The following is a 14,742-nucleotide window of genomic DNA, read 5'->3' as shown; positions in this document are numbered from 1 at the left end:
TGCGCGCCTGGCCCCGGCGGCCCGAAGCGCGCCGCGAACACCTCGTCGCCCTCATGGCCTATAAGCGAGTCCACGTAGTAGTTGCTGAGGGTGCCACTGGAAGACATTTTGAGGCGCCCCGCGCTCCCACCCAAGGTTACACTGTCCGCCTCCGAGCAGCTCCCCGCCGGCGCCCGAGCAGCCGACTAGTTGGCAGGCTGCAGCCTCCACCATTGGTCGCGCGGCCCACGTGATCATATTTACCAATACCGGGAGTAAATCAGTCCGCTAAACTGGGGGCTGCTGTGATTAAAAAAAAAAATCATCAACATAAGCGCTGCAATTAGAGCCTGCAGGCCCGGTCCAGGTGCCCGGCTCGGCCCGGCCCGGCCCGGCCCGTCCTGACCCGCCCAGGTGCTGCCAGGACCACAGACGCGACCGCAGCCGGAGGAGGCGCTGGGGACTATTTGTTCGCTTCTTCTTGCAGCCCTCGGTCCGGCAGTCCGGCCCCGGCGCTGACTCTCCAGCTTCCGAGCCCGGGTGGCGTATCCCCGGCACAGGGAGCGGCCGGGGGCGCGCCAGGCCGGTGTCGCCCGAGGCAGGCGGGCCCACGGGGGCGGCCCCTGGCGCCCGAGGGGAGCTGTTCTCCACTTGCCTCTCTTTCTACCCACACCCATCCCTCCCCACACACATGCTTGCTCACAGCTTGTCGTGTTGTTTAAAACAGGTGGAAGACCTCTGTAATGATATTATGCCTTTCAATAAAAATTTTATGAGGTGTATTTGATTATAGATTAATGTGTCCCTAATAAAACGGACGGATGGAGCAGCTCGGAGGGCCCCCTCCCCCTGCCACACTCACACACGCCCGCGCGGCCACACACACCCCGACGTGAGGCTGGACACACGCCGCGGCCCGAGGACCGAGCCGGGGTGGCCCGGCGCGGCGGCGGAGGACACAGAGTGGCTTCTGCCGGCCCTCGGAAGGACGGGCGGCCGGGAGAGTTGGCGCAGCACGGACAGTGGCGGCCAGGGTGCCTCATCTTCTCCGGTGCTGCTGGAAAGGCCCTGGAAGAGAACACGCCACAGGGCAGAACCCAAATGCTAGAGCAGCCTGCTCCCGCCCACGTCCCCAGCCCTGCCTCAGTGAGTCTCCCTGGGCAGGGCCGCTTCGCGTGGTTCGCACTTAGCGGCCTCGGAGTAGACTCCCAAAATGTCTAAAAAATTCGGCCGAATGGCTAGGTCCTTGGGCCACTCCCTTCTGATTTTTTTTTTTTTTTTCCTTACAGAGGTGAGGTTGAGCAGCCTTGAATCTGAGGGAAATGCCCATTGTCACTCCCAAATCCATGGTACAAAGCCTCGGAAGCCCGGCTGGGAGCCGAGACAAAAGCGGCCGGGGCGCCGGCGGCGGTGGGCATATTCCTCGCTCTACAAGTTGCCCAGCTCACCCTTGGAGGGCTCCCGGCCCACCTCCAGCCTCGAAAAGGAAGCGGGTAAATGGCTACTTATGGCCTGATTGATTCCCTTTGCCAATAGCTTTCTGATTTTGTTCCAGAGGGGATGCCTTTGCCTTGTAGCTCAGGCTTTCCTCAGAGACATGGCCCGCTATCAACAACTAATGGCGCTCCCCACATGATCCGAGAAACGGCTAAATAAAAATTACCCTCCTCCTGCCCAACCGGTGTTAAGTCTGGGGCAAATCTATTACAAAGTTTTCAATCTAGCATTCATTCCAAGCCCTCTCCGCCACCCCCAGGAAATGGCCCCCTAAAAGAGTTCTGTCTTGGAATGTTCCTGGTTTGGAGGAGGAAGTTTAAAATTCTGAATGTTAGTGTCCCAAAGACTCCCTAGATGAGGACTTATAGCACCTAAATGGATCGTTCTTAGGGAAACATTTAAAAGGAAGAAATGGAAAGGATGTGTTTTGTGAAACTGCTGGAAGCTGTTTGAAACTGCAGGCAGGACCTGGGGTAACGAATTTGCTGTTAGCTTTCCTGTGCAAGGCCTCTTCTCCCTTTTCCCCGACGGGACTAGATAATTCTGGGCTCTCTAGTGGGATCCTGTAGAAGCCGGTGGAAGCTGGTGGGAGTCTCCCGGGCCATGGCAGCGAATGGAACATTAGACTTCATAGGAAGTTATGTTCATTTGCAAAATTTTCAGTCACCCTTTCTGCATTTTCTTGCATTCCAGATGCAGCAGTTCCCACCAGCATTTTGCAATTAAATAGAGGAAAGACTGGGGGAAATATTTTCATTTCTTCCTTTAAAAAAAAATTTAATATGGGCCACTAAAAGGTAATGACTGAGCATAAAACCCGTCCACAAGGAGATCAAGGCAAAGTCGGATGGGAAAACTCACCCATCCTCGGCTTCTCTGGGGTCTGGCTGTCTTGCACTTGGGATGGGGGTAGGGCTGAGGGAAAGGGGGCAGAATTGGATCCGCTGCAGTGCTACACTGCTGCTTGTCCTTGCTCCTGTAATGAAGGCCGGCAACTTCCAGGTGGGCAAGACTAGCTTCAACCTAGCCCCGGATGATTGCTCGCCAGCCAGAAATCACCAAGATGCCACTGAAAGCATTAAAAACAACACAGCCAAAACCAAAGAGGAGAAAAACACACAGATGGGAAGCTTTAAAGAGAAAGTGGCTTGGAGTATAGGCTTACTTACCAGGTTCAGGCCAGAGGAAAGCTCACACCCATTGAGAGTGCAATTATATTACTGCCACTGGGGACTAGGAAAGGAAAGAGGAGACTCCCCTTCCTCCCAGTTATGAAAACTTCACTCTCAGGCTAGCTTATCATTCCTCTCCCCCAACCACTGCCAAAATCCAACACCCTAGGCCTCCTCCAGCTTTTCTCCCCCATCTCCCTTTCCCTACTAGTCTATGACTCTCCTGCCCAAATGCCCCAAAAAGGGAGTGTAACCAGATGATAATCTCACCATAGGCTTTCATTTCCACCATAACATATTTCCATTTCAGAAAGCAGAGGGAGCGAGCTCGTTTCCAGAGTTTATTGCATTATACATGCTACCAGAACATGCACAGAAAGGACAGGTTGCTGTTGTACTTCTACCAAACCACAGATGCACCACAAGGGAAAGGCTACAAGGCATAAATCATCAATATCCCATCTCACCAAGGACAATTGCTAAATTCATTTGTGAAAAGATACATTGTAATGTGCTTTTTAAGTCCCCCTCCCTCCAAGCTTGTGGGTTTTCTTAATCTTTTTTTTTTTTTAATATATATGTCATTTTTAAAGTACTGGATGTATTCAAAATGTCATGAGTTCGTGGACTAACCACACACATAGACCTTTTGTGTTAGGAAAGACATGAAAAAGTCACATTGCTGGATGGATGGATGGATGGATGCTCTACAGTTCCAATAAGTTAAGACCCAAATGAAAATGCGCAATAATAGTTACCCTGCATTACGATGAAAAAATAATAAATTACACGTGCTAAGTTTTTTAATATATATGTATGTGTGTGTATATATATATATATATATATATATATATATACACTCATAGGGATTACAGATCACTTGCAGCACGAACATAATGACCCCAAAGTCACATTCTAGCAGGAAAACAAAATACAACAAAACAAAAAACAAAGAGCGGTGAAGGTTTTGTTTCCGCTTTCCCAGTCCTCCAGCACTGGGCCCTGGAACGCGGTGCCCCCTCTCCAATCCTGGCCTCTGACCGGCCTCAGACCTAAGAAAACGTGAGGTTGGCGGTCAGTTCTCGGATCCGGTTCTCTCGGCTCATCTTCTTGAGTTTCATTCGGCGGTTTTGAAACCAAATCTTGACCTGCCTGTCGGTGAGGTTAACGCTCTTACTGATCTCTAGGCGGCGCTCGCGGGTGAGGTACATATTGAACAAGAACTCTTTTTCTAATTCCAGCGTTTGGTGCTTAGTGTAAGGGCACCTCTTCTTTCTGCCACTCTTTGCAGTGAGCCAATTGCTGGTTGGTGTATCAGACTTGATTTCCTCTAACAAAATTAAAGGGAGAAGAAGAAAAAAACATCAAGAGTTTTTTTTTTTTTTTTTTTTTTTTGGTTTTGGTTTTGTTTTTTTTCTTCAGTCTGTTCAAATGTACCCTTGGCCATGACCCTGCTGGCAGCCAGGCCGCTTTGGAAAATGCTAGTATTAAACATTACTCACATGAAGTGGGCCCTGGAAGGGAATCTTACACTGATGCCACGTTACTTAAATGACATGATGGCAGGACTGTCTGCATTTGGGTTCTCTCTCTCTCTCTTTCAACTTTCTGACTTGTGCAAAACATTAGTACAACAGTAAACTTTCCAGATCACCCCAGCAACATTCTAAAGGTTCAGCTTGTAACAGGGACTGAGGGGAATAAGCCACAACCTGGACAAGCCTACCAACCCCACTGCTGCCTCAAGTCCCCAAATCTACCGCTTCTTCCCCACCTCTCCTAGGCAGTCAGGGAGCCCCACAGTCAGGTTTATAGGTGCTCATTCTCTTTCAAAAGATAAATGGGGAAGCTAGAGCACATTCCCCACCTTGCCTGGGTATTGCTGCATTCCCCAGAATTTCCTTAATTTTCATGTCTTCTTGCCCCCACACAAAAGCATTTCCCCAGAAATGGAGCCCCCTACTGTGGCCCACCTCTAAGCACTGGGGGAGAGGAGCGGGGTTCCTTCTCAAAAAGCCAGATCCCTGGCTCTTTTCCTTAGCCCAGCACTAAGGCTGGCCTTGCAGGGTGGGCAATGCGGGTTCCACTCTCCCCCTCCGCCTTTGCCCTCTTTGCCGACGGATTACAAAGCCTGCAGCACTTTTCCTAAACAAAGCCAAGGTTACCTAGCCCAGCAAAGGCAGTAAACCCTGTTTCCCAACTCAAGCACCAACCAGATCAGCCATCTCTTTCCCCTCACCATCCCCAAGCTCGCAGGATGCGGGGTGCATACACTTGAACACGAACACGGTGCCCTGGGTCACCTTAACATGATCATTGGGCTCAAAGCAAAACTGGAACTGCAACTCTGAGCAGGAGAAAGGAGGCTCTGGGGTCGTGTTTACGAGCCGCAGGTCTCCTTTGCGCTCTTTTGTTGTGTTTCAGGTCTAGCTCAGGAAAAATAAAACCGGCAAGCTTTTCCTCTGCCCGGGCGCCATCAGTGTGGGGCCAGGACTGGCGGGGAGGGCCAGGGCAGCAGGGGAGAAGCGGGGACTCTCTCAGGGCTGAGATCACCCCTCTAAAAGCCAGGCGGAGCAGCACCTGCCAAGTCGGGCGCCGGCTCGGCGCTGGGCACCCCGGCACTCCCTCTCTGCCGGGTTCCCGGGCTGCGCGCCCCGCTGGGGTGGCAACTCTGCTCATACCGACCTTTGCTTTCCTTCTCCTGCACTTCGGGACTGGACACGGAGACCTCAGCCAGGCAGCTCCTCTCTTCGGGAAGGCCGCCTTTGGCCTCGGGGCTCTCCACCTGGGAGACTTTGGTGGGCTCCTGGCCGCTCGCGGGCTCGTTCATCTTCTTTTCCATCTGCAGCTGGGCAGCGGAGAGCTGTGGCTTGGCCGCGCCACGAGGGTTGAGCTGGAGCATGACAGTGGAGCTGCCTTCGGGGCTGTTATTGTACTCTTGGGTTTTCCCGGTGGCGTAGGTCTGACTCAGTCTAAAATATCCAGGGACGGGAACCTCAGGGTTCTCAACGGGACAAGACTCAGGGACCAGCCTCTGGTACGAAGGGACCTCGGCCGAAATGAGTTTGTTGCGCTTATCAGAATACATGCAGCAATTGGATTCTTCCTTAATGTTGGTGGTGAAGGAGCAAGTGGGGACTTGCTGTGTAACAGGTTGCTCTATTCGACAAGATCTGTTCGGATCTGTCCAACTGTCTACTTGAGGTATATAAGGATGCACATTCATACCCATATTTTGGTGGTTCACTTCTCTTTTGGCCAGAGACGGGAGCAGTCCACAGGTTTGCATTCCATAGGTCCCCATGTCTGCGCTAGGTGGTGGCATGTACATGCTGGCGCTGCTCGAATAAAAACTGTCACTCCTGCAGGCACTGATCAAGGAATCTACTAAAAAAGTATTAGCAGCAGGAGAGCTGTTGGGAAAGGACATTTTGGGGAAGAATTTGAAGAAGAGAGATTGTGTCCTTTGTAGGCTGACATCTCTAGGAAAACATTCCCCGTGTAATTGTGGATGCCTCTGCCGACCACATGACAACCAAGCCAATGAGATTTGAAAATGGCCTTGAGCCGCAGCCTCCTCTCAAGTCACGTGCTCCAGAGCCTGGCCGGCCAGCCGCGTAAGCACGGACAACAGCGACATCTACTACGCGCCCGCGATAGTGCGCGCTGGAGACAACCGGCCCAGCGCTCTCCGCCGCCCTCCAGTCCGCCTCTCCAGGGCACGCCTGGCCAGCCCGCCCCACTCGCGTCCCCCGCTTCGGCCACTGGACCCAACTGGCGGAAGGAAAGGCTCAGCTCTAGGGGACTCCAAGTGGAAACGCACGGACGGGGAGGGAAGCCAGAGTGCCCTGGCGCCAGCGCACAGAAGCATCCCCCCTACACACACCCAGGCAGAACGCGCTTAAGAGGGCCGGGTCCAGGACAAGCGGGTGGGGGCGCAGGCTGGTTAATTTAGTTCCGGGCAGCCCAGCGGGGAAGGTGAGTCGTATTCCGCGGGTCCTGAGACATCCCACCTCAGGGGTCCAAAGGAAAGACTCCTTGGGGCAAAGAATCGTCCAAGGTGTCTCTCGGAGGGTGGAGGCAAAAAAGGGCTGAGAGGGCCGGGAGGCCAAGCAGCTGGCCGGGCCCAGGTCCCCATGGATGGGTCGGGTCCCGGCGTTGTCCTCCCCCTCGGTCCCCCTGCCTGGCTCCCGGTCCCTATGCGCCCCAGCGGGCTACATGAGCCTTCGGCTCTCAGAGGAACCACACCCTGACCTCTGCGGGGCCGGACCTCTGGGAGCTTTCAGCCCAGAGACAATTCTTTGCTAACAGTTCACTATCCGCGAAAGCGTCCCTCGGGCTCCCGGCAGGAGAACTAAACCGAGGTTTCTCTCCCCACACCCTGATAATGGAGGGCAGAAAGGAAGGAAGAAAGGAAAAAAAATTTAAGAATAGGGGAAAGTCTGACCCTCAGAATCCAGAAGTTTTAGAAAATTGACTGGGCCAAGAAGGACAGAGAGAAATGCAAAGGTGTCATTTGGTTCTTCTGCAAAGAAAAATGTTTTCCTTTTATGGATTTTGTAAAAGCATTGGTTTCTGACAAGTGCAAGGTACAAAAGGTTGTGGAATTTATTAATACATATTAAGAAGAATCAGGGCGATCAATAAAATTCTCATCTACATTCTTGGGCTACTTGGTAATTTTCTTGCTTCTGAAGGTTTTTAAAGAGTTATGCCCGCTGTTGCCACACACGGGAAGATACTTTATTAACAAATCAATCGAGACTTTGTAAAGGATAAGATTAATAGTTAAATTTAGCATAATGGCGTTCACTTTATGAATTATTGAAAATTATACTATTGATTTTTTTTCCCTTCGCTGCTAACCAAGAAGGTCAATTTTTGTTTTAACACAAATTGTCAAATATTAAAAGCTGTACGTTTGTCAGAAGTTGAGTTTTACAGTTTTGGACAATTCCTAAAATTATTTGACAAGGCTTTGCTTGGGTAAGGGAGGGGAAGGTGGTGGGAATCTTAGTTCTCTGTTTCCTTTGGTGAGGGAAAGTTCTATAAAGAGGATATGGTCTGATGTTGTGGTCCAGCTCATTAAAGAACCACCACTACCACCATGGAAACTCAGAGTTTTATGAGAAACTTCAACAACTTCCTCCCTCCCTCTCTGGTTGCAGGCGGGTGAGCCGCCCTGCGGAAGCCCGGGCCTCGGGGCAGCAGCGGGGAGCTTTAACCTTGATTTCCAAAGACTTGCCCTGAGTGAGGGGCCGGCCAGGGCTTGCAGCCGTCCTTCGGCCTGCCAGGTTCCCTTCCTGCCAGCCGAGAAACTAAAGCAGCCCCAGAAACTCTGACCGTGAACCAGTTCCCAGTCTGGGAGGGCATCTGTGTTCTCTTCCCCACACTCGCTGGGGCATGGGCTGGCCTTGGATTTCAGGCCCAGAGACTGAACTTGTGGGTAAATTGGGTTTCCACCTCAACAGAACGTTTCTTTGGGGCCTGATGTTCATTACAGCGCCTCAGCATTCTGGGGGACCTAGTAGCCCGCCCGCTCCTTTACAAAACCCTTTCCCAACAAACCCTTTGTCCCTCTTCCCAAAAAGGAATCTCCCCTGGCCTGGTGGAAACAAGCATTGAACATTATTTTCGGCCTTGGGACCGTTTCGCTTGTTCCCTCTCAGTGCTCTCGCCCAAACAATAACCTCTTTTAAAAAACTCCGCGGTGGCAATGAGACAGACCTTTTAAACCTTTATGCAGCTGTTCAAATACAACATCATTGTCAGGTTAAAAGCCTGGCGCCTCTAACTGCTTTGGCTACGGCATCCCAGCATAGCCTGAGGTTTAAACATTACCTTTCCACAGGGGTGGCTGTTTGTGAGCTTGGGGGTGGGGGTTGAGGGCGGCAGGAAAAAAAAACAAAAAAAACAAAAAAAACCCCGTAACTTTTGACTCTAGGTTGCTAAGGTACTGTTCAAAGCTAACAACCACTGATCAGCGCCCTGAAATTTGCTTTCTCACATAGTAGAGATCTTGTTCCGAGCCAGGGCTAAGCGTGCCCAGGGCTGGATAAAGTGCCCGCTGCACTCGCTTGCCGCAGGCGCCCTGACACTAGCTTGGAGCTCCAGCAGTATCGAGTGTCTCCCTTTTGCCTCTCAGCCAAGAGAGCTGCTGGGAACTCATTTGCCCAATTTTCCCTACCCTAAGCAAGGCAAGACTGCTTAATCTAATCGGGAATTTTATGCCCATCAAATGCCCTTTCATAATCTTTATTTATACATGAAGAAAACATACAGGCTAAAAACAAGCAATTCCTTGCGGGCGGGTAGGTCTGCAGTGAATAGGCAGGATGAGTCTTCAGAATTTGGGGACCTTTCCATTTCAGCTTTCAGTGACTTTGAGCTCAAAGTCACTCCCATATTAGTTAGAGTTAAATAGGTTTTTACTCACAGACAAAAATGTGTATATCAGATATAGTTTTGAATCTGTTCTCACAAAATTTTATTTTTATCTTTAAAATTTCTGCCTTCAGACCCGCTCCTTGAGACCAGAGACTGTCAATATTTTGAGATATTTTATCATTTAAAAATCGAGCAAGATAGAAATAATACAAAAGAATGATCTGAGCCCCAAAGGATGGAAAGTGTGCCTAAGACTCTAAGGCTGAGATGAGACAAATGGAATAAAAAGGCAGTGCTCTAAAGGCCAGCCTTTATTTTGCTTATGAGTATTTAATGTAGCTGATGTTTTTGATCATCTTCAGATCAGTTGGAGCAGTTACCATTAATAATAAATCAATATTGCACCATAAAGGAGATGAATACCCATATTTGTACCAAGACGCCCTGCTCCCTGCCACAGTTCTTTCCAGGGAAAAATTAAAAGAATAGCTTGAGCAAGAAATTAGCATTTGTAATCAAAAAGTGATTTGCATCTGCACTCTTGTCTCCTGGAAGAAAAGTTGAAGCCCTGGGCCTGAGTGGACCTGTGGGCTCTTAGGGTCACCCCGGATTAGGGTCCCGAGCCACCTCTGGGCTGTGTCACTCTTTGGGGACAGAGCGGATGGAGTCAATGAAAAGCTGTCTTCCCAGGGCTCTGCTCCGGGTTGCACTGTGCACCTCCAAGCCAAGGTGAAAGGAAATCTAGGGGGCAAATGAGGAGTCTACCACCAATGCAATAAGGGGTCTATGGAGACGTGTAACAAGGGCCGGCGGCCAGAGAGCCTCTTTCTTCACAGACACAAAAGACTCCTACTTCGCGCATTTCCCTTCCACTTCAGAGTCTGAGACCTTGGCGCCTCAGGATCCAAGGCCACTCTCCGCAAGCCCCACACACTTTGAAAGATGGGGGTGGGGAGAGGTCTTCAGCACCCAGAGGTCCTGGTCTGATTCCGGGCCCTTGTCAGGCCCATCTTGGGTGCAGGGAGGAAAGGAACTGCAGACCGCTGAGAAGCGGTGTTTCGCAGGCGGCTGCCAGCCAAGTCCAAGGGGCCCCTCACAGCCAGATGCGCAGCCTCTGGGGCCGCCTTGGGAGGAACACAACAACATTTAGGGAGGGCAGTTCTCACCCCACATAGACCGAGGACCCCGTTCAGCCTCAGGAAAGGTTGCCTCACTATGGCCAAGCTGGACCGGCGGTCAGACTGGTGGAGCCAAGGTTGCCCGCGGGGAACACCTACACCACTCGTTGGAGCCTCGCGGGGGGGCTCACTGGCACCCCAGCCTCCCCACCAAAGCTGAGGCCAGCTCCGGGAGACGGGCGAGCTGCAGGCCCCAGGGCCTTTGGTTCAGGGCTTGGAGGGTCAACAAGGCTGGCGCTAATTCTGGGGGTTGCAGGCTCTTCACAATGAACTTCGGAGAGGGAAAGGGGGCAGTCATCCTCCCTTAGAGAGGCCAATGTCCGGGAGCCCTGTCTCCTCTCCTGTGAACTCCGGACGGGGACACAGGCCCTCTCCAAGGTCAGGGCTTTGCTGGAGGAGGGAGGGCACGCAACGAATGCACTGCTTTTGAGAGTCAAAATTCAACTCTGCTCAAGACCGGCGTGCAGTTTGGAAGGGTGGCGTGTTCTGTCAAACGAAAGCCCGTTTGCTCCAAATACATTCCCCATTCCACAACGCCTTGAAGTATAAACGTTTCCCCCTGAGTGCCTGCTGCCTCCCGTGGCCGCATCAGCCCAGCCCAGCCTGGGCACACCAACTCACAGTCCTGCCGGCGCCACCCGGTCGCCACTGGTAGCCGCGCACGCCAGGCGCGGCCCCGGGCTCCCTAAACCAAAACGATTCTCCCAGTCCCCCATTCGTCTTATTTTTTTCTGAGAGACATTTGGTTAAGTTGGCCGCGCCCTGATCTGTTATAAACAAAAGCCTTTTAATCATCCCAGGTGGTCTGAGATGGGGCAAAACCGAGAAAGGATTTTTTGGGTTTTTTTTTTTTGTTTTTTGTTTTTTTGTTTTTGCGGGGGGGGGGGTTGGGGGATGTAAGTGGGGAGGTGTCCAACCCTAGACAAGGCTCACCACACTGAAACCAAGAAAATTGATTTTCCCTAATTTAATTAACTAGCAGTGGCTATGGTGTATTTCAAAATGCATACATTTATCTTTGAAAACTCTCCTCCACACCATCAAGTTATACCAAGCTATTCTTTTGCAATAGCTTTATCTTTAAAAAGACAAAGATTAGGTTATCTGTTTCTTGAATCTAGTTGCTCCGTTTTCTGTGTCTATACAGCTTCTCACACATCATGGCTGCTTAGAACAAATAAACTAGCAAACACCTTAGCTGCCGCCTGTTTGTAAAGGATTGAGGTCGCCTATTAGAATCCAGTATTGGACAGATAAGGTACCGCGGCCTCTTGGTCAAACGCGGTTTCTGGAACGTGAGCGCGCCCTCGTGTGGATCTCCAGGCCCCTGCAAACGGGAAATGGTATCTCGGGTTCGGCTTGCCTTGGGTGGTGGGCACACAAGCTTGCTGTGTTTAGATGAAGTTTTTAAAAAATAGATGGAGACAGAAAGAAAAAAAAAAACAGTTTTAAGCTCATGTAACGATCATACTATTATGACACTGACATTTTAACCGATATCTAGAATCCCAAACAAAGGAATCCCCTTCTTAACGAAATTTTTCGATTGTAGGCTTTGTTTCCATTGCATCTTTCACCAAAGGATGCTTTTAAAGCAATATAATTATATTTCCTTTTGTTCCTTATTATAGAAAGTGCAATAATTTATTTCACAGGGTGGCAAGTTGCTTTCAAATTTAATGAAGATGTAAGGCTGCACAAAACTCCCTCTTTCAAATGCTTGATTTTAAAACTGCAGTTCTTCATTAAAGCAAAGGGGATCACTATTTAAGACCCTCCGCCAAAATTCTCAGCCTTTCCTAGCTGTAGTGAAAGCAGCTAGCATGCATTTTAATCTAATCAGTATTTTAAAAAAGAAGTTGACTGTTATTGCATTACACAAACGTTTGCAGGGAAATTAAGGTTATTGATCCTGAAATTAGGAATTTTCTTAGATTTATGGTGAGCTCCCGGTATGATTTTGTGTGGTCATAAGTGTGTGTGTGGCTCTGGCTGTGTGTGAGCATGTATGTGTGAGAGTGGGTGGCAGCTGAAAATCAAGAAGAACCTTAAGGCTCCTAATTATTCAGAAAGGTTAAAGGTGATGACCTTGACATTTCGGAAGTTCAAAGGCATACATTTATACACTTATTTTTTCCTTCCCAAATAAGGCTTAGCAATTTTTAAAATCGCATTTTGAAATGCATGACTCCTTGGAAGATGCAAGGGATACTGTGCATTCACAGATTTATATTTTGTCTTTGGGCTTAGGAGAGGTTAAGAGTCATAAGATTCACTTCACTCTTTTCAGAGAGAGAGAAGCTTTTCTCACTCCTCCAGTTTATTGCACATTGCGGAAATCTCTTTTGGGTCCACCAGAAGGTGTATAATATAACCCAATTAAGCTGTTTAGAACTTTGGCTTTTATGGTGTTGTCTAGACAGTTCAAGGTTTTGTAAACAGCCTCACTGGCCCTGCAACATAAAGTGCAGTACAGCCCTCACCACATTCTTTAACTTGAAGCGATAAGTGCCGCGAGAGGGTCTGCAGCTCCTGGCCCTATTTCAGTGGGGGCGGGGAGGGTTTACCTTCCCTACTTCAGGTCCACTGATGATACCAGCAAGCCCTCTTCACCTACTGATGACTTTCTTTTCGAAAACTTCTCCCTTTAATGGAAGGTTCTAATTTTGGTTTCTTCTTTTAAGGGACTGTGGCTCCTTGTTAGCTTGTAAGAGATTATTTGGATTTTCTAACCAGTTTTTAAAAATGGTTGTTTTCTTTTCAGAAATCCCAAGTACACTAGACTAGGGGTAGGGGTGGGAGTTTGTTTCTTAGGTTTCTGCTGCCCCCGCCTTACTGCCTGGAGAAGGCAGCGCCAGCATTTCTTGGTCACATCGTCAATTCAGAAATTCATCACTAACATGATTTTTAAAACCAGTAACCTAGAGGTGGTGGGAGGGAACGACTACTATTTTAGTGGGACTAAAAAGTATTTCATTTGATTTTCAGTTGCATGGGTTCTGGCCACTAAAATATCCTAATGAAGCACTAAACCTCGAGGAGGAGAATTCATACAGTGTATTGAAGCTGTAACCTCCATTTTACTAGAAACCATTTATTCGCACAAAAAAAAAAAAAAAAGACAGTGACTCATGCCTTGATATGACAGACTAAGGGTACATTTCCCAAAGTTTAAATAATCTGCATTCACCGAAGAGGAAGGAAGGGATCTCTTAAAACTCAGAGCAAAACACCAGCGCCTTCTAGCACACCCAACCCGGCCTAACTTCCTACAGACTCCGCCGCGTCCCCACGAGGACTCGGAGAGGGGGAGGGGGAACGACAGCACATTGGCGGTAAAATTGTAAACGGACGTTTGCATTTACCATTTTCCCCTTATTAGGATCCGCTCGGCCAAGTCCCGGCCTCGTCCGCAGGCTGCAGTGGTCGCTGGGAGGTCCCGAGTTGACCGTGGGAAGGAATCGTGAAGTTCCACAGAGAAGAGACGTCATTAAACCCAAGGACATTGGGCCTGCGGAGGGCAGGCTGGTGGGAAGGAGGGTGGGTGAGTGGGGCTGGGGAGGGGGCGCTTCCTGGAGCTCTCAAAATAAGGGGTTTCCAGTGAAATACTGCAGACGGTCTCTGTTCAGTTTCTTTTCTTTCATCCTGCGATTCTGGAACCAGATTTTGACTTGCCGGTCAGTGAGGTTGAGCATCCGAGAGAGTTGAAGTCTTTTCTCTTTGTTTATGTACACGTTAAAGAAAAACTCGCGTTCCAGTTCGCGGATCTGGTACTTGGTATAGGGACAGCGCTTTTTCCGGGACCGCTGGGGGGCCACTGTAAGGCAAAGAGACCAAGGGGTGAGAGAGGCCGCTGCCTGCCAGCACCCACCCGCCCGCCCGGGCCACTGAGCGAGGGCCAGACCCTGGCCCCGCTGGGGACGTTCTCTGCCGCGGCTGAAAGGCCCTGCCTGCGTCGTGGGGGATGATATATGGGCGGGCACAGGAGACAGTGCGGGCGTGGACATGTGTTCACGCCCGGACACACACACACACACACACACACACACACACACACACACAGCCTGGCACGGAGGTGGGGAAGCAGAGGGCAAGGCAGGCTCTAAAGTGGAACCTGAGGGAAGAGAGACAAGAGCGGGCCCGCCGGGGCATATGCTTGACTCCAGCGGCGCGCGTCAGCTAGCGGCTTGGATAAAGTCCAGTGCAAGGATCAAACTCCCCCCCTCCCCACCCCCCGCCTCTCTCCCTTAAAAGCAGGAGGCTCGGGTGTACGCACTCACACTGACTTGAAATCTCCCTCCCTCCCTCCATGGTCTCTAGCACCCCCCTGCCCAAAACTGGGAAAAGGCTCTCTACAGCGATTAATGTCCTCCTCCAAGTCTACCTTAAGCCCACCTAAATTGGTTTCCTACCATAAACACGCTTTACAACGGCCCGGGAAATCTTATAGGATGTATAAACCTCTTCGAATGCTTATAAAGTAGCACATAAAACGGTGCAAGCAGAGGGAGGCCCCCGCCGCCCCCCCG

General features: G+C 50.3%; 3 protein-coding genes across 3 annotated transcripts in view; all 3 read right to left on the bottom strand.

Moving 5' to 3' along the window:
• HOXD9 (homeobox D9) overlaps positions 1 to 543 on the bottom strand; it is a 2,535-nt gene extending 1,992 nt beyond the window's left edge. Inside the window, exon 1 of the mRNA XM_011944066.1 lies at positions 2 to 543. Coding sequence (XP_011799456.1) covers positions 2 to 107 — 106 coding nt within the window. The 5' untranslated portion in view covers positions 108 to 543. The remainder of the gene's footprint in view (position 1) is intronic.
• A 2,429-nt stretch (positions 544 to 2,972) lies between these two features.
• On the bottom strand, positions 2,973 to 6,317 carry HOXD10 (homeobox D10). The gene is made up of 2 exons (XM_011944013.1): positions 5,334 to 6,317; positions 2,973 to 3,978 (listed from the first exon to the last, which is right to left on the bottom strand). Exons 1-2 carry the CDS (start codon positions 6,076 to 6,078, stop codon positions 3,701 to 3,703), a joined length of 1,023 nt encoding a protein of 340 aa, XP_011799403.1. The 5' UTR covers positions 6,079 to 6,317; the 3' UTR covers positions 2,973 to 3,700.
• A 6,967-nt stretch (positions 6,318 to 13,284) lies between these two features.
• Positions 13,285 to 14,742, bottom strand: part of HOXD11 (homeobox D11) — a 5,705-nt gene continuing 4,247 nt past the window's right edge. Inside the window, exon 3 of the mRNA XM_011944065.1 lies at positions 13,285 to 14,030. Coding sequence (XP_011799455.1) covers positions 13,795 to 14,030 — 236 coding nt within the window. The 3' untranslated portion in view covers positions 13,285 to 13,794. The remainder of the gene's footprint in view (positions 14,031 to 14,742) is intronic.

The sequence above is a fragment of the Colobus angolensis genome, unplaced genomic scaffold, assembly GCF_000951035.1.
Source record: "Colobus angolensis palliatus isolate OR3802 unplaced genomic scaffold, Cang.pa_1.0 Scaffold224, whole genome shotgun sequence".
NCBI lineage: Eukaryota > Metazoa > Chordata > Mammalia > Primates > Cercopithecidae > Colobus > Colobus angolensis.
This window is presented reverse-complemented; position numbering and strand designations above follow the sequence as displayed.

Coding starts and splice junctions, on each gene's coding strand:
- HOXD10 (XM_011944013.1), bottom strand. CDS start 6,078: ATGTCCTTTCCCAACAGCTCTCCTGCTGCTAATACTTTTTTAGTAGAT. Junction 3,979..5,333: donor GCAGGAGAAGGAAAGCAAAG/GTCGGTATGAGC, acceptor TAATTTTGTTAG/AGGAAATCAAGTCTGATACA.